At 45.2% G+C, this 20,135-nt stretch overlaps 1 protein-coding gene across 1 annotated transcript in view; it reads right to left on the bottom strand.

Moving 5' to 3' along the window:
- Positions 1-12,302, bottom strand: part of C11H5orf52 (chromosome 11 C5orf52 homolog) — a 210,403-nt gene extending 198,101 nt beyond the window's left edge. The window contains exon 1 of the mRNA XM_086942471.1: positions 12,226-12,302. Within this exon, the coding sequence (XP_086798597.1) occupies positions 12,226-12,302 (77 nt within the window). The remainder of the gene's footprint in view (positions 1-12,225) is intronic.
- Positions 12,303-20,135: the final 7,833 nt, after the last annotated feature.

Below are 20,135 nucleotides of genomic sequence, written 5' to 3'. Positions count from 1 at the left end.
ACCAACTTTCATGCTACTAGCTAACGGTAGTTATTTAGTTTTAAATAATGAAGCTTGCTGCAGTATGCTTGCAGGGATTCCATACATTTTAACTGTCTCCCAACGTGTAGTTTGCTGTAAAAATATGCTTTTCCCACCCCTGCTTAGGAGACTAGACATATCAATCTGGCCTTCCATACCAACCTTGAAAGCAGAGTTCAACATGATGAGTAGAATAAGGGCTCTATTGTCCCAAAGAGAAGTCACCCTTACTTCTTCCTGTGAAACATTTGTCCTTCACGTGGCAAACACCCGCACTGAGGTGCATGCGCTTTAAATACTGATCTCCCACTTCATTTTGGCACTCTTCTTCATACTATATTCAATGCCTCGTCAACAACTGGCTTGGCGCATTTTTTCAAAGTTGTGAGCTCCGGCATTGGGACCTCATTCCAAACAATATTTAGTGTGATACCTGCATTTTTTTATTTGTTTTTTTCCAGCATCTTTGCCGGGTTACCATTAATTCTCGCCTTGGCTGCCGGTGTGCTGCTGGTGATTTGTTTGCTCAGAAATCGCTGCACATTCTATGTCACAAGACGGCCTGCCCCGGCTGCTCCAACTTCGCAACCGGATGCTTGAATATTATGGAACGCTACCTCTAGCCACTTTGAGTGTAGCCTATGGGTTATCCTTCCGACTTTCGTACTTTACTTGCTTGCAACCTGTTTTCCATTGCCTGGATTGCTGTTTTGAATGGGCTTTGGATTTGTGTCTCACCAATACGGCGTCTCCTGCTCTGGATTATGATCGACTGATGAGTCCCTTAGTGGCCAATGAGTTGGGACTCTTCTGGTATCGGGATTATGGCCTTTGCAGCAGCACATGGAGTTCTAGGTAATTGGGATATATGTGCTACAGCCCATGACTTCCTGGCACAAAGTTATCTCGAAGAACAGGCAAGTTATCTTCTGATGGGGCTAGAGGATCCGGCTATCGAAGAACGTGTCTGTTCATTCTCTTTATTAAATTAAATGGCTGAATTGTTTGCTGAGGATAACAATGACTTCATTTTGGAGGCTGTTGCAACATACTGTGCCTATACACTGATGGATTGAATTGGCACTTGTCCATCTTCAACACGTACTGTACTCGTAAAAAAAATTACTCTTTCTTTCTATCTACATGATGGGTTTTTTGCTTTTTACCTAACAATTTCAAACTCATCACTTCCAATTATCCAGTTTGGCAAATTATGAACTTGGTTCTGTCTCACTTGAACTTGAACTCTGCGTTCCTAAATTGCTTCCCCTTTTTGTTTGTGGTCCGATCAGGGGAAGGTGTAGTGAAGACAGGGTTCTGCTTGCACACATTGTTATGGTAGCATAGGCGTATTAGAAGTTTAAATGCCATTTTGCCAATTTGCAGCTTTTGCACACAAAACTACATGTAACTATTGTTGTAAGTTGAACTGCTTGATATTCTTCGCATGAGAACGGTCTGTTTTTCACATCCCTGGACTTACACCGCGACCTTAGTCTGTACACTACGTGCAGAAGTCTTCATGGTCATAATAACAATGTATGCCGTGATTCAGGTTGATCGGCCCACGCTCTTGACAGAACATGCACACAGCTGCAACCAAGTCAAATTCTAGTGCCTTTATTGCATTGCATACATGATTCGAGCACTTGGAGAAAAAACCTTTCCAGAGACAGAGAACTTTGTTGATCCTGAGATGTGATTCACCTCTGCTGATCTTGGAGGTATGGGGTACCCCATTTAAGCCTAAGGGACCTTCTAATATTATAAAACCTTGTTCCTAGTAGGGGAGGGTGGTTCACAAGGTGCTATACAACCTGTTTCCATTATCATTGTAACATGATTTCTCCCTTTGCGTTTTATAGAATTGTAACAATGCTGATTGTTTTATTTCTAATCATATGCCTGCTTATGTTAGCCAAAATACTGCATCTTAGAGCACTTAAATAAAAATAAACATTTTAAACTTTTCCGTGTCTCTGATTACTCATGTTGTGGACTGGTATGAGAATAAAAACAAAGGAGTGTTCTTGATTCCCACCATTCCTGAGAGTACCCTAAGTCACTTGTTTTGGGTTGTCTAATCATTGGTAGCTTCGCTGTAGTATGGAGAGCTAATGAGACACTGATGCTAGTTGGATAGGGGTTCTGGGTACTGAGGTGAGTTTTTTGGTACACCACAATTCACTGAGGTCCTGGTTTCCTGTGCATAGTTTTGTGCATAAGCAGAATCCCCGCAACAAGTTCATGGTGTGCTGTGGGAGAGGAGAAGGCAAGTATACAGGAGAAAGAGTGGTGTGCAGAGTTGTGGATGTTTCCTTAGAGTGTATGTCATCTTCATTGTTGTCTCCTGTCTTGCTGACAGGGCTCTACTGAGGAAATATAAATTTTATGGTCAAATAATGTTCCCTACCGTGTACCCCACCGTCTCCATGTACCAGCTTAAAGTGCATGTAACTTCCATCCTGTGCCAGCTATGAAGACGCAAATACATTTGCGTCCAACGTTAACATGTCCTCTTTCAGACCCACCCTGAATGGGTTGAATGCTCCGTTCCTAAGTATGCTATGCCAATGTCTTTTTGTGGTGTACTTTACACGTTTTTCAGCTCTGGCAAAGTAGGCCCTGAATTCTGCCATCGAGCCTTTTTTCCTTCTCTCCGACTCCGAAAGCCTCAGCCCAGGCTGTCTCCGTACCCGTGACCTCTGCCTTACTCCCTGTGCGGCTCACGGCGCTTAGCTCAGCCTGCTAAGACTGTATTCAACCTTCAAATTATCTGTTCCGCTCCTCGAAAATGCATTCCTGCCTACTAGTTTAAGTAAACATCCCCCCAGCTGCAGAGCAAAGGGCCCGGCCTCACTGTCTCCGTGCAAGTAATTCATAGCCTCTGTTACCATGGTAGGCCCATGCCCCTCGCATTCTCATGTAGACACTTAGGCGCTTATACACGCACTCACAGTCAGTATAGAATAGCTTCTACCCCAGAGACCTTTTCCGTTTAGATAATATGGTTCCCAAACATCAGATATCAGATATGATAGAAGTACGAGTTGATCTGACATGCCAGACTTCTGTCTCTTTCCGTCAGTGTAAATGTCAAGTCCCCTGCACCCTCCAGTTTCACGTCAATCACACGTCATGCAGCTGCGCGCGCATCCAGGCCTCAGATTTCTGCTGACATTACAAGATTCTGCCTTGTTGCCACCCACTTGTGACACCTACCTGTGACGTTCCTAGCACACACCTCTATGTTCACGCCTAGTTCACGCCTTCTAATTACGTATCACTACCACGTGGATGCTGTTATCTTGTTTCTCTCAGCTGTTACGCCTACTGTATTGGTTTCTATAATGTAACTTAAGTATATAAGCTATGTATTGTCAATAAAATATTGCTCTATCCCTTCCTGCACCCCAGTGGTGTCAGGAACCCGATATCCGGTCTTGACCATTCCTTTTTAAGGAATAAAACCCCTAAGAACTCTAACACCACGGACTCTGCCTTTTTCTTTCCGATTGAGTTATTATTGATTAAGTACTTACCTGCATAGAAATTAAGACGGTAAATCAAATATTTACCACATTATTTTGGCGCCCGAACAGGGACCCCTCCCCCACCCCACGCGCCGGTTGGTGCGTTGCAAGCTCTGTCCCCTGCCATCAGTTAGACGGAAACTACGCGTACTGGCAGGATTTCCTGTATCTCCCTCTGGCCCACGGAGGTGACGAAGACTGCGATCAGCACCCAGACGAGGCGGTGAGGAGTGCGGAGGATCCCGACCAGAGCCTAGCCGAAAGAAGCAAGGTCCGAGGTGTCAAGAGGCCCACCAGTTTCCGAAGTATCCACGTGTCGAGTCGAGTCGAGTCCGGTCCAGTCCAGTCGAGTTTTCAGAGGCCTTCAGTTTCCGTGCTTCCCGGTGAATACCATTGCTGGGACGTATCTAGACGGGTTTGGGTACACAAATTCGGTCTGAACTGTTTTAGACAGTGTATCTGTACTGTTTAGCAGTATATCAGTTATTTCGAGTTCTTGCACTGTTCTTAGCAGTGTATCTGTGCTGTTTAGCAGTACATCCAGTATAGGGGGGTAGTCATATATGTCTCAAATGTCTTTCATGTGATTAATGTCGTGGTATGAGTGACTGTTTTTAATGTGCATTATCGTGTTCTTGTATAACTAGGTTGTGTTCAGAATTAAGTAGCAAGGATTGAGCATTCAGTACTAAGTAAACAAGATGCCGTTTTTCAATAAGTTAAAGCAGATAGGAACTAGGAAAGGGATACTAGAGGAAGAAATTCCTATTCCCCCTAGGGACACTCCTGGAAATTTCATGTATCAGAAACATGGCATAGACGCCATATTGTATCTAGATTTATGGGCCGAATATACTAAGCATCTAGACGAGAGACACAGATGGCCTGTTACCGGAACATGGGATGCCGAGTGCATCATGAAGGTAGAAGAAGCACTATGGAAAAAGAAAGCTAGACAATCTCAGAAAGACGCCATAGAATTTTGGCGTAAGGAATCACATAAACGTGCTGAAAAGGCACTCCGTAGAGAAGACAGACTTAGAGAAGCACCTGATAAAGTCCGAGAAAACGAATTAGTTACTGAAGGGATCCGAGTAAAATCAGAACAAGTAGACCGCGCACGAAACAATCTCGTAAATGGTATGTATCTTGTGGCCGAGGGTTCGCCTGAAGCCACTTCAGAAATGCCGAAAAATCTGCCACCACCATTGGTTCCAACTAAAGTAAATCACAGGACTACTAAAGACATATTTCTGAATTCCTATCTAAACGATGTAGCACCCGCTTACACCAATCCACAGGCCCACGTCCCGCCTACTGACGGTGACGGAGGTGGCAACCCGCCCCAAGATCGTATTCTGCCACTACCGCAACAAGGTTCCCCCGTCCGACAGCCTGCTCCTCCACCTCCACCACTTCCCTCACCTAAGGTTAAGATACCAAATCCGTTCACGCCTGATCCTACTAAAAGACAAGTTCAAGTACAGATCCAAACTCCACAGAGAGATAGTGCTCAAGCCTCCGCCTCAGGAGGTGCGACCGGGGGTCACCAGACCCCGCCAGCAACTCACAGATTACACCTTAGGGATATGCAGAAGCATTTTTCGCTCCAATCACCCCGTCTCGACATACTCAAAGAACCGCTTCAAGTTTGCAGATACGATCCAGTACCCGGCAAAGATGATAGGATGTTTTTAGCATCACTACGCTTACGACAAGCTACAGATTACCTACTGTTTTTCTCAGGAATGAAAGAGCACCTAGATAGAATATATCACTTTGTCCAGACCGGGGAAGACCCTGACAGTATTAAGGAGGCCATGGCATATCAGAAAGTTGACACCCAAGCATATATACTACGTTTTTTCATAAATTGCTTACTAAGAGAACGAGACAGTCCTGAGACAGAACAGGATGAACTAGAGGGACTCAACAGGTGGGGTCAAAATATATCCGAAGGAAAACATGGCAAAGGGGGTTGCATAGCCAGTATGTACAAGAAAATACGAAAAGCAGTAATAGAAATACACGAAAAAGAGAAAGAAAAAGCTTCCTCCTCCGAGGAGGAAGAACCTGAAGAGCCAGAAAAGACTACAGATACGATAGCGTATGTAGGGAAGGGAACTTTCCTTAGGAAAGGCATTCGTCCAGAAAGCAAGAGAGTTTTTCTCTCTGGCATATCAAAACCGAATTCTCCTGAACATCAGTTCCAAGAGACTGATAAAATGCTTCGAGAACGAATGGGGTACCATGTACTCAATTCTATGGATGAACAAGAACTAGCCCGGTCAGCAGTACTATGGGCTGACAATCCGAACATATACAATGATGACACAGTAGCGCAGACATTTCTGAACCTCTCCCCAGATGAACAGAAATTAGCAGGTGTATACATGATTCAGCACCTCCTCACGTTATACAGAAACCAACGTTCTGATCCAGGTCCCTTACACGATACATTAGAAGCACTACTCATGGATAGATGGAGAGGTCTAAGTACCAAGTTAATACAAATAATTCTAGAACAACGGCACAGATACAACACGTTCTTAAGCTCCGAATATGTTCCCGCTCCGCCCCCAGAAAGAAAAATGTATCATATGGAGCGTCTGCATGGCATTGAAAGTCAGAACCCATTACGAGAAGTGCATCCAGTTATGCGTACCGATAATAACTTGAAACGTGTGTATGTACACACACCTCTGACCAAGTTAGAACTATTGGAAATGAAGAAACTAGTACCCTGTCATGATAAAGACCCTGCAGGTTTTCACAGAGAACTTAAAGACATGTTACTGATGGGAGATTACACATATGAAGATATCATGAAAATGTTAAAGGTACTGCTGCCCACCGGCATCTACGAGAAACTTAAGGAACGAGAATGGGAGGTGGGAGACAAAAAGATTGTATGGGCAGAAATAGAAGACGAGGAAAAACTTTGTACCCCAGGGCTAGGCCTCGGGGAGAAAACTAAAGCATTACCAGGTTTGATAGTACAGGTTCTGCCAAGATTACTGACAACTAGAAAGGAAGACTGGGATGCTATCTCAGCCTGTAAACAGAAACACAATGAAGATACTAGTGACTTCTATTCCAGATTCGAGAAATGTTTCCTTATTAATAGTGGCCTTAAACCAAGTAGTGAATCGTACCCACACCTTTTTGTATCAAAATTAGTCGAGAATTCCCTGGCAGCAGTTAAAAGTCGCGTATATAAGGTTGAGAGTACATGGCAAGCGAATACGCCATCCCAGATGTTACAAATGTTACAATACCATCAGAACAGAATTAGAGAAGAACAGGATCATGAACAGAAACGTATGAAAGACACGAAAATGAAAATGTTAGTGGCCCAGTCGGTTCCAGCCGACGGCCAGAGAAAGGGTACGACCCAGACCCAGAATTCAGCAGCTCCCGTTAAAGGGACATGCAACTATTGCAAGCAGCCAGGTCACTGCGTACATGAATGCCCAGTCTTGAAACATAATATATCAACAGGTAAAACTAAAGAAAGACCGCGTCCACCTAGACAAGACCAGGTCCAGCAACCGACTTCACAGAATATACAGCCTATGCAGAATTCACAGCCCACGCATGCTTCATCACATACAGCACAGACGGTAGCGGTACCACAGCCACAGCCCATTGCCGCGACTCAGCAAGTTTCACAACAGATGTACCAGTATGCCCAATCTGCTTACCCCGATTATCCACGATACACATGAAACAGCCTAGAGAGGGAGTTGGGCTTGCCTCGTGTCGTGTACTCAGATAACGGACAGCCATTCTCATCCGAACTTATGAAACAAGTTTCCTTGCTGCTAGGATATCAGTGGAGATTCCATTGTGTCCGACATCCCGAAGCCGCTGGCCTTGTAGAGAGGCATAACCAGACACTAAAGACCCGCCTTGCTAAAGTTTGTAAAGAGAAAGGGGTCGACTGGATAGTCGCCCTGCCAGTTGCATTGTTCTATATGAGGATGGTCGCCCACTCGAGATCAGGACTATCACCGTATGAAGTTGTCTTTGGCAGACCACCGAATATGTGGGGGACGCCCATTCCTAAGAAAATTACCGATGTTGATTGTAATATGCTGACAGATTACCTTGCCTCCTTGATGTCTGCACTCCAATCATGTCGTTCACAGGTTGCCGCAGATTTCCCTGACAACACTGATGTAAAGCCGCATGATGTCCGTCCCGGGGACACGGTCCTAATTAGGAACTTCGACAGGAAAAGTCCGCTGGAGCCCCGCTGGAAAGAGCCGAAGACCGTCCTTCTTACAACGCGGACCGCTATCAAAGTAGAAGGCAGAAAGGGGTGGATCCATACAAGCCATATAAAAAAGTGCAATGAACTGATGCCAGAAAAAGACTCGTCCACCCCTTCCAAAGACTGCATCGAACCTAGTGACTTTAAAGTTCCGAAACAAGAGAAAACTCCCCAAGAGGAGTACCGCATGAAACTCCGATCTAGCAAGTCAGACAGTTTAATTGTTTAAGTCCTCCCCTAGGTGAATCGGTTAAATAGTTTCTGACATGTATCCCCTAGATCGAGATAGAGAGAGAGAGAGACAACTCAAGAAACGTACATACTGCAAATCACTCCGTAGTCACTGTATAGTGACATTATTGATTATGTTTTTTCTAAGCCTTCTGATTATTGTTGCTAGTATATTGCTTCCCATATACTACCCTATTTTCAAGCGTGAACAATCTGCTTACAATGTTACTGCTGAACATTCTTTTAGTGAATTACCTCCCCACGAACTTTCTTACAGACTCGCGCTGCGCAACAACACATTCATTAGTATGTTACATCACTCCCATCAGACTAACAATGCTACAAACTGCTGGATATGTGGCCGACTCCCTCCCTACCAGAAATACAAGGGAGTTCTGCCCCTCTTTCCGTACCCGTTCACTCACAATGGCTCCTGTGGTGCATGGTTTAGAATAATAAATTCCTTAGATCCTGATGTCGCTGTTTTTAAAGGGAGCTGGGTTTGGGAAAACTTGAACTTAGTTCTGCTTAATGTCTGTTACCCTGACAAGAAGGGACTCCCCACTAGAGTAGGAACTGATCTAGAAAATGAAGTATATGGATTAGGTAATTATACAATTAACCTTATGATTCTTACTGTTGAATCCGAAGCCGCGCCAGTTCTCCCTGCTATGTCAGTATTACCAGTCACTGGTGATTTATGTGTCAGTAAGAAAGGTTCAGTACACTTAGGTCATAGCAAATGTACTACTGTGGTCGAATTCAGTGACCAATGCAAATCTTCCTTTAGAGCTACCCGTCATTCCTACTTTGTTTGTGGCCATACCGCATACATACGCTTGCCTCCAGATTGGGATGGTACCTGTTACATTGCATTCCTTCTGCCCCCTGTTTTCCTAGCTCCTCCTGATTATCACAGAAATACAAATCTAGTAAAGAATAGACTCCGAAGAGATCTCCCGATTGTCGACTACACTGAAACGGCATGGGAGCAATACACAGATTTTAATAAAGGATTCTTTTTCTTCACAGGCCCCGTCCAAAATAGTAAACTAATACGCAGATTAACTAGAACACTTGAAGCAGTAGTGAATGAAACTGCCTCCGCCCTAGGTAACTTAACAGAGGAGCAATCCGCCATGCGGGTTGTTGTTCTTCAGAATCGTCTTGTTATTGACGTCATCTTGGCAGACAGAGGCGGAGCTTGTAAGGTCATCGGGTCAAGTTGCTGTGTTTTCATCCCAGAAAACGCGCCAACGGTATATCAAGCTATTACACGTCTTCATAAAATTGCAAATCAGATACATCAGAATCCAGGCACCTGGACTTGGTCCGGTTGGTTCTGGACAACGTTAACCGCTTGGGGATGGAAGATCCTATCCTTCCTAGGCGTTGCCCTTGTCATAGTATTCAGTTGCTGCCTGTGCCTACAGTGTGGGCCAGCGATTTGTGGACTGTGTGCCACATCGTGTATTGAACATTCCAGTTTTCTCTCAAAACGTCAAAGGAAGAAAGAAGAACAAATGATGTTACAAGAACAGACTGATCGATTCATGAGGATCGATATATCATGAAGGGTCCGTAGGGAACAAGGAGGGAATGAGGAAATATAAATTTTATGGTCAAATAATGTTCCCTACCGTGTACCCCACCGTCTCCATGTACCAGCTTAAATCAAATATTTACCACACTACCCACATAGGTTCCCTGACAGCCTAGAGGTCCACACTGTCCAAGAGGGTTTCCAGACCAGCGCCTCTTCGAAACACTCTGCAGTCTTTATTATTTTCTCCAATTCCCCTTTTCCCCGGTGCGTTCGCCTAAAAAGCAGTGATTACAAAGCACTCTTTGGGAGGCAACGTAGAAGGGAATAGAGGAACTAGCTTCTCATCATCCCCGCTGGACAGCTTTGAAGGTCAGTAGTGTTTCAATCTGGCAGTCCTGAGACCATGGCCGTAGCGACATTGATGAGAATGGTGAAAGACTCACAGATCTCTGTGCCCTAAATAGTCTGGTGACAGGTGGTAGTGTATTCTCACACAAAATAATACTCAAGGCAATGTGTGTGTCACCAAACCATTCAGCAGAGAATCAGATCGACCATATCTGCATTGCCAAAAAGTTATGAAGGTCCATGCACATTGTGAGAGTGATGAGAGGAGCAGACGGTGTTAGACCATCACCTTGTCATGGCCAGCCTAATGCTTAAGCTGAAAAAAGCATGGAGGGAGCCGTCAAACCAACACCAGCAATATAACACCACCCACCTCAAAGATGCACAGAAATGGAGTGAATACTCAGCCACCCTCAGTAACAAGTTTCAATTCCCGCGAGAACTAGAGGAAGACAGATACCCGGTACAAAGCAATTGGGAGAAAGATCAAAGAAACAGTGACATCAACCTGCCAGGTGGTACTGGGTAACAAGAAACACCAGCATGAAGAATGGATCTTCACGAGACTCTCTTCAAAATTCAAGTACGAAAGGAAAAGAAAGCTGCAGCCAACACCAGCTGAACAAGAGCAGAAAAAGCGAAAGCTCGAGGCAAATACACCAAAACCAATAAGGAAGCAAAAGAAGCTTAAAATCAGACCACCGAAGATTCATCAGCGTTCTTGCCACAGAAGCCCAGGAAGCAGCATGCCATGGAAACTTGAAAGAACTCCACGATATAACAAGGAAACTCTCCAGCAGATTCAGCAAGCCAGAAAGACCCGTTAAAGACACAAATCTAGGAAGACAGTCATGGGTAAGGAAGACCAACAACAAAAATGGGTGGAGAACTTTTATGACCTGCTGAAACAGCCCATGCCACAGATTACACAAGACAGACAGCCAGATGATAAGAACTTGCCAATTGACTGCAGCAGACCAGCTAAGAAAGAATGCAAGCTATCTAACATCTGAGAAATGGGAAGGCAGCAGCCTTTTCTTTCAAACTCCTTACAGGCCAACAAGATTGTGGCATAGTTTCCTTTAAAACAAGCACTGGCAAAGCCAATAGGTCCGACTTTTGATTGCAATGTAAAGCCTGACCTAAAAATCCTTGTTGGTTAATAATTGCCAGAAAAAACACCATAAATGATCTAGTTATCTGAGACGCTTTAATAGCAACACAATGACAAACAAAATGTTCATAGCTGTGAGGAGGGCAAGCAGTTTTTGTGGAAGCACGCACCTTCTGACCCATCAAACCATGTACTCCTGGCTCCCAACATGTGGGAGGAGCCAAAACCCTCTCTAGCAGTGCTTACATAGTTGTCTGGCAAATGTTGCGCTGTCAGACCAGACCATAAAACTAATCTCACTTTTCTGGCCAGATGCTTTCCCCAGAATCATCATAGTATATTGGGGGGGGGGGGGGGTGGGATTTAACGGACTGATGAATGTTTTAGCCATCCATTCTGTAATGCAGGCGAATGGGGGGGGGGGGGCTCTCTGGGAGAGAGCTGAAGGTGCAGGGGTAGTGAGGACGTGAAGTTCCTATGCAATATCGCTGTACTTGTTTCTATTAAAACCAATAAAATATTATTAAAAAATCATCTCACTGCAGTCGTAAGAAAAGTAAACAATGCCATGCTAAAAACATAAGCAGCGATTTGTCAGAAGTCATAGCTTGACATTAGCCATCTCCCTCTCAACTAAAATCAACTACTGCAAGATAAAAACAAACAATAAATGCATCTTTAATGCCCATTCTCCTTCTGAACTCCAGCATTGATATTGTGGGGGTGCTGCAGCACTCCCTGCATCTCTACTTGCCGTGACTATGTGTCAGACCAGCTCTTGCAATGACAGATAGCCCAATAGGCCAGTCCGACACTGCTCTTTATAAATATAACAGTTAACTACATTTGGAAATCAGAATATTATGGAATATTTAGCCCACAGAATGTTGGAAGAATGGGGAAAATAAATGATGTAAACGAAGGTGGGTCCTACGTACTTCTAAAAGCAAAATTAAAACGGGAAGGACGAGTTAAAACGCAAACACCAAATGGTGGAGCTAGAGGACAATGAGAAGGAAACCACTGTTTTCACCAGGAAAGAAGACGAGGCAGTATTTGGGTCGACGTAGTTGGTCAATACACTTTTGGGGCAACAAGGTGATGAGATAAACGCACAGCGTAGACATCAATAAACATTAAACCTCTCCACACTGACCTAGTTAGGACGTCTCCTTCACCACCCCGCCTTTTACAGAACTTGATAACGGGCCCGCTCTCCTTTTCGCTCGACATTGAAAAAGGGAGACATCTTCTTCCCCAGGGAGGGGAGAAAATAGACAGAGCAATGCAATGAAAGGCGTCAGGCTTCAGGCCTCAGCGGCCCGCCTGTCCCGTAACATTCCAGCACGTTTGTGACATCACCAGACCAGCCACGCGCTGAGCCTGACCATTGACAGAACAGGGTGACGGGCCTTTCTGGCTGTGTTTTTTTTTTTTTTACAGATATGCACACTTCTGTTTGTGTTTTTTGTGATCGTGTTCTATTGAAATTTAATTTAAAACACATATTGAGCCATCAAGGCAGGGAGATACTGGTGTACAGCAGGAAATAGAATATATTTGCATCAGTTTAAACCCCTTCTTCTGGAACTACATCCTGATTAATGTTCTGATGTGGTTAATTCTCAGAATTACCTCCAAATTTAGCGCTATCGAACACATTGCCACTTTTATTAGTGTTTGGTGACCATCCTCAAAAAACTGCTGGACAATTTGTCATAGTATTTATATGGCTTCCTGAAAATGTAAGGTAAAAGGGTTACACGCATAATTTAAGAAAAACATAAAATTGTCGGTAGATGGTTTTTCAAGCAGTGCTGCTTTAAAACAAAATGGACGGTTTATGTCTTCTAAAGCTGCTTCTATGAGGAATGCGCTTGTACCATGGGCTTTACCATGAACATATACTCAGTCTCAGAGCTGTGCTGTGTGCTGGTGTGTTTTTTTTGTGTGACTGTCAAAAGCACAATATATTTATCCGAGCTAATGCATGAACTTCACAAACCACAGCTAGAAAACAGTGAGCAGGGATTGCCTCTGTCTGTTTCCGAGCTGGACTATCGTGAAATCATCATCATCTAACTTGGAGAAATTCCGAGTTAAATATATGTTTTTTTTATAGAGTGTAAGCAGACAAAAGCAGCCACTCTACTCTGCATCGGACCAGCGCACCTCTTCATGATGTACCCAACATATGCGTATACATTGCCAGGACACCTGCGCCTTTTTTGGTTTTTTAATTTACATCCTCTCTCATTTTTGGTATTTTTTTCTACATTTTTTTTATAGGTTGCTGGTTTGATTTTGTTTCAAAGATAACTTTGTTTTACTTTCACAGCCCCTTCTGCAAATGTTGAAAATACAACTCTTTTCAATTAATCCAGATCAACCTCAGTAGCATGCATATGAGACTTTACAAAAATAAATATATCATTGCTAAATACAGACAGGAGCAAGACCTTAACATAACATGGCAATGAACAAGCAATGAACATTCATCCAGCATCCAAGGCATTGCCCTCGACTGGATCCGCTCCTTCCTCACTGACAAAACTCAGCGGGTCAGACTCCCTCCCTACCTGGTGGAACCAACATCAACCAACTGTGGGGTGCCCCAGGGCTCATCCCTCAGCCCCACCCTCTTCAGCTTCTACATGTCCCTCTTCGCAACCATCATCAGGAACCACAGGCTCAACATCATCTCCTATGCTAACAACACCCAGCTGATCATCTCCCTCACCAACTAACCCAACATCACCAGAAACAACTTCCAAAAAGGGATGAAAGCCATCGCCACCTGCATGGAGAATAGCTGGCTGAAAATCAATTCAGAAAAGACCGAAGCCCTCATCCTTGGCACCACACCCTCCGCATGGAATGACTCCTGGTCACCCTAAGCCCTCGGAAATCCCCCAATCCTGACGGGCCCTGCATGAAACCTTGGCATCATACTAGAGTCATCGCTCACAATGAGCCGCCAGAACAACACCGTCGCCTCGGCATGTTTCAACACCCTCCGCATTGGTTTGAAAGACTTTCAGATGGCTCCAACCAAAACCAGAAAAACTGTCATACACATACACATCAGCAGCAGACTGGACTAGGTCAAAGCTCTCTACACCGGAATTAACAAGAAACTCCTCCACAAACTCCAGACTGTCCAGAACACTGCAGCCAGACTGATCCGCAACATCCCCTCTCGCAGCCACATCAGCCAGCACTTCTGCAATCTCCACTAGCTTCCAGTCGAAAGAAGAAAAATCTTCAAAGTCCTCACACATGCATACAAGTTCCTTCACAACACCAGACCTGCATACCTGAACAGCCGCTTCTTCTTCCACGCACCCAAAAGACAACTACGATCAGCCCAGGTCTCTCTGGCCACCGCCCCACGTATCACCAAGACTAGAACGGGAAGAAGGTCCTTCTCCTACCTCATAGCCAAAGCCTGGAACACCCTCCACCTCCACATCCGGCAATCTTCCACACTTCCCCACTTCCGGAAGGACCTCAAGACCTGGCTTTTTGGATGACCCCAGCACTCAACGGATCCATTCCCTTCCCCCAGGCCCTTGAGACCCTCACAGTGAGCAGTATTGTTAAGAATCTTCATGTGCATAACATATTTTAGGTCTTGTTTGGAGATTAAAGATTTTATTTAACTTACAACCTGAATGAAGGCATGCACAACTGAGAATATGTTCTTCTCTGGGATAAATCCCCAGAATTTGTAATTTTTACTACACAAAGTGGCTCTACCAGGTATTTTGAGGAGGGTCTTTACATGGCCTGTGTTTGGGAGTCAGGCACACTGCTCTGTTAAGTGGATTAATTCATATTAATATGAAGAACGGGACTCTTCCAGTTGAGCAATATTTGTTTTGGTTAAAGATGAAGATATAGAATCGTTTTTGTATGATGAAGACTTAGTGTTTGCTATTGCTTTTCTGAAGGCAATTTTTTCAAAGATGCAAAAGGTTACAATCCACCCCCTTTTGTACCGCTTTTGGCCGCCATAAGTGTGGCAGGGTATGCTCAGACGTGAGTCCCTTGCTCACTTTGCCACTGGATTCAAGCAAGCCGGGCTGAAGACGGCTGGAATGCCAGAAACCGGTCCTCGGAAGCTTGTTTCCGGTCCAGGGAAGACATGGCTTGGCAGTTCGGGCTGGACTGTTCCCATGAGGCACAGGGTCAGACTGATTTGCATATAGCCATGTCTGAACTGGGGTGGCAGAGTGGGCTAAAGAACGGTGATGGATTAAACCCAGATCTTTTGACTGGGTGTGAGTGTTTGATTGATTCAGATGCTCCGTCCATCACCACCCCCTTTTGTACCGCGAAAGGTTACAATCGAGCACTCCACTTATCGCTTGATTTCAGTCATCAATGTTTTTTACCTGTAACTTGTCAATGTCTAGTCAAATGTATCTGATTTTATCAATGAAGAATTCTGCCAACATGTTTTAACCATCAACTGGAGGTAAGTGTTTGACCGAGTGCTGTGTGAGTCCGGGCTTTGTTTTTGGCCTGGATAATCTAAGTCTTGAAAAAGACTGACTCAGCCATATATATTTATTTTTCTATGATCTCCTTTTCTGTCAAAAAAAGCAAATATCAGACTAGGGTAGGGCAGAGCATTTAGTTTGCTTCCCTCTCTTTGCAAGAGAGGCTATGGAGTCAAGAGCTGAGCCCAAGTAGTGTGAGGTTAAGACAGGTCTATTTTGATCTGAGGGTTTAATTTTGAAGTAATATTTGAGCTGCACCAGAGACAATATCTCTTGGCCCAGCTACCGCCTTCTTGGACATAAGAAAACCATATTTGATTGGGAAGGGAATGTATTTCTGATCAGACCACTCAACATCAAGGGATTTTGAAAACCAACAGAAACCTTGTTTGCTAAGATGAAGTCCAGATTTCTGCTGATTGTATGAGTGATATATGAAGAGATTTGAGCAAGATCATTCAGCTTCAACAATTGTTTAGTACGTGTGATCCATTCTGTAATTACACTGTGAGATTGAAAACTTTCATGAAAATATTGGAGTTGGATGAGAAGAGATTTGTTGACATATGATTAAGACATTGATCCCAAAATGTGTACTGCTACTGGGGAACAGAGAATGGTGAACTACACTGAGGGATAGTTAAGGCTGAGCAAGGTAGCTGGATGTCCACAGTTAGGTACTGGCAGTTAGAGAGGAGCGACGTGGGGATACAAATACAGCATTCACTGCCTTGCCCTTTCTTTCCTTTTCTGTCAAGGCTCCTAATAGAGAAACAGTTCAATAGTGGAATCAGAGAAAGATATAGATTGGGTTGCAATTAAAACTAGCAAGTCGAGATTGTGCTTTAGAATCATCATGTAAACCAATGTGGTAAGCTACGGCTGAGCAGCAGTCAATTACAGCTGCTTTGAGGTGGTATGACACTTTAGTAGTCATGGGTGTCTGAAGTGTCAGGTATTTTCTGTGGTTGACATTAGTAGTAGGTGAATGTTTTGATTCAGTGAAAGTAGTCCTTGTTAGCGGTATATGATTGCTTCTATGTTGGAGAGATTAGTTGTCTGTATAGTGGTTGTTGAACAGGACATCATTGGCATGGTTTTCCCCCCACTGTTTTGCCTTCAATCCTTCAGTTTTTTTCTGGCCTTAGGCCTCTGCATATTTTACCTCTGCTATTCAGTGCCAAAGTGCTTGTGTTGTCTTCCTTAAACATGGAAGGCCATTAACAGACATAGGGCAGGGTGTAGTGTATTTGAAAAGTTGGAAATGTATGTTTACTTTTTACATATCCTGGTAGTCAAAAACCTTTATCTTGAATTTTTTTCTCTACTGCAGGGCCTACCTCTCCCATAGGATAACATTGGGTTACCTTATTACATTTAATAAGTGATACATTTCAATTGGGAGCAGGTAGGAATATTGAGTTTGGTCTCTAAAGAATTGTAATTTAAATTCCTCTTTAAAGATAAAGTTGGATTTTCAATGCCAGTTCTGGAAATGCCACTTTTAGAAAGCTCTAATTTTCTTGTCCCATTCATCCTGAGTCACATGACTAGGTGTAGCTGGTGGTTGGTCTTTGTGTCTTACTCCCAGACAGTGAGACAAAGAAGGAATAGATATTGGCTGGATGGGCCATATTTGTAAGGATGAGGGGAAGGAGCTGTCCTCTATCACCCTGCACCTCACTAAGATACTGCCCGAACACACTCACAAAGGATTTCACACTAGTCTTTTGTGCCCCCAGGCAAGCTAGGGCCAGGACAGGGAGGAAGGAAATTCCAGACACCTCTGTAGGCAGAAACTTCTCCCACTTCAAAGCTGGCACCAGATATTAATATAGGACCCTCAGACCCAACTCTTCAGTGCACATCTAGTGAGGCGAGGGACTGGGCCTGCATCTTGAACCCAGGATCAACAGGGTGACGCCAAGGGCTAGCTGGCTTGCCTTGTGATCAGAGCCTCAGGGACATGAAAGGCTCCAACAACCCAGAACCCTGCACCTGGAATCTACCAGCTGAGAGTTCTGTCCGCAAGTGGTGCCACCTAGGTCCTGGGCCCTTGGAAGTGGGCATGAAGATGCTCTGGCAGCCCAGCTGTGGTCCTCATAGAACTGACACAGTTTGATGCATCACCTCGCAGCTCCGCATCAGAACTCTTGCTGCACAACCCATCCTCAATGCAGGACATCGTATTACAGCCCTGCAGGTCCTCAGACCCACTGCTGCATGGTGCGTCCTTGATGCTGGACCACAAGTTCAAGTTCAGGAATTTGTATAGCGCACTACTCACCCAGAGGGTCTCAAGGCGCTTGGGGGAGGGGTGCATTATTTATCGAATAGCCAGGTTTTAAGTTCCTTTCTGAAGGAAATGTGGTTCTGTGTAAGGCGGCGGTGAGAGGGGAGAGAATTCCAGGTCTTGGCCGCCAGGTAGGAGAAGGATCTTCCTCCCATGGTGGATCTATGGATGCGCGGAACTGCGGCGAGGGCTTGATTGGAAGATCTTAGTTGGCGGGTGGGTGTGTAGAAGGACAGTCGTGTGTTGAGGCATTCTGGTCCTAGTTTGTAGAGGGCCTTGTGAGCGTGGGTGAGGAGACGGAATGTTATTCTCTTGTTAACGGGAAGCCAGTGGAGGTCTTTCAGGTGACCGGTAATGTGAGCTTGGCGAGGGATGTCCAATATGAGTCTGGCTGATGCGTTTTGGATGCGTTGGAGTTTTTTCTGTAATTTGGCTGTGGTTCCGGCATAGAGGGTGTTTTCATAGTCCAGTCGGCTGGTGACCAGTGCGTGGGTGACAGATTTTTTTGAGCATACGAAGTACATTGAAGCAAGAGGATGAGAGGGCGTTGACTTGTCTGGTCATCGAGAGGGAGGAGTCTAGGATGAAGCCTAGGTTACGTGCGTGGTCTGTGGGTATGGGTGCTGTGCCCAGGGCCGATGGCCACCATGAGTCATCCCAGGCAGAGGGGGATGATCCTAGGATGAGGACTTCCGTTTTGTGTGAGTTAAGTTTTAGGCGGCTGTTTTTCATCCATTCGGCAACTTCTTTCATGCCTTTGTGAAGTTTGGTTTTGGCGGTGTTAGGGTCTTTGGTGAGGGAAAGGATCAGTTGGGTGTCGTCAGCGTAGGAGATGATGTTGAGGTTGTGTTGTCGCGCGATGGATGCGAGGGGGCTCATGTAAACGTTGAAGAGGGTGGGACTAAGTGATGATCCTTGTGGTACTCCGCAGATGACTTCGGTGGCCTCTGATTTGAATGGGGGGAGTCGGACTCTCTGGGTTCTCCCGGTGAGGAACGAGATGATCCAGTCCAAGGCTTTTCCTTGTATGCCGATGTTGCTGAGGCGTTGTATGAGGGTGCTATGATAGACTGTGTCGAAGGCGGCGGAGAGGTCGAGTAGGATGAGGGCAACTGTTTTTCCATTGTCCAGTAGCGTTCGGATGTCGTCTGTCGCTGCAATGAGGGCGGTTTCGGTGCTGTGTTTGGCTCGAAATCCGGACTGTGAGGTGTCGAGGGAGTTGTTGGATTCAAGGAAGGCGGCGAGCTGGCTATTGACGGCTTTCTCAATGACTTTGGCAGGGAATGGGAGGAGGGAGATGGGGCGGTAGTTGTTAAGTTCAGAGGGGTCTGCTGTGGGTCTCGTCAGGAGGGCGCTGAGTTCGGCGTGTTTCCAGCTTTCTGGGAAGGTAGCGGAGGCGAAGGAGCAGTTTATGACATCACGGAGATGGGGTGCGATGATGGAGTCTGTTTTGTTGAAGATGTGGTGGGGACAGGGGTCGGTTGGCGAACCTGAATGGATGGAGTTCATTAGGCGGATGGTGTCTTCAGTGGTGATTGGGTTCCAGGCGCTAAGGTTGTTAGAGGGCGGTTTAGGTTCGGAGGTGGGTGGAGTGGACTGTTCTTTGGAAATGTTCTCAAAGCTGTTATGTATGTCGGCGATTTTGTTGTAGAAGAAAGAGGATAACGAATCGCAGAGGTCTTGGGAGGGAGTAATGTCGTTTGAGGATGCGGTGGGGTTGGTAAATTCTTTGACGATGTTGAATAGTTCCTTGCTGTTATGGGCGTTGTTGTCGAGTCGATCTTTGAATGCTGATTTTTTGGTGGATCGGATCAATTTGTGGTGTTTGCGGGTGGCTGTCTTGAAGGTGGTCAGGTTGTCCTTGGTTGTTTTTTTCTCCATGTTTTCTCGAGAGTACCGTATAGTTCTTGGATTTCTTAAGGTCATCGTTGAACCAGGGGGCCTTTTTGCTACCCTGTTTGGTTTGGTGGTTTTTCAAGGGTGCTAATTCGTCAACGCTGTGAGTGATCCATTGTTTGAGTTTGGTGGCAGCTTGGTTTGGGTCCGATGAGAGGGCGGGAGGGTTTTGGTTGAGCGATGTGAGGAGTTGGTCGGTGGTGATTTTGTTCCAGTTTCTTCGCGGAATAGGTTGTGGGGGGTTGTGGGTCGAGGTAGTTTTGTAGCTGAAGTGAACACAGCTGTGGTCCGTCCAATGGAGAGCTGTGGTGTGATCGAAGGAGATGTGCTTGCTGGAGGTGAAGATTGGGTCGAGCGTATGTCCGGCTACAT

Source organism: Lissotriton vulgaris, chromosome 11, assembly GCF_964263255.1.
Source record: "Lissotriton vulgaris chromosome 11, aLisVul1.2, whole genome shotgun sequence".
Taxonomy (NCBI): Eukaryota; Metazoa; Chordata; class Amphibia; order Caudata; family Salamandridae; genus Lissotriton; species Lissotriton vulgaris.
This window is presented reverse-complemented; position numbering and strand designations above follow the sequence as displayed.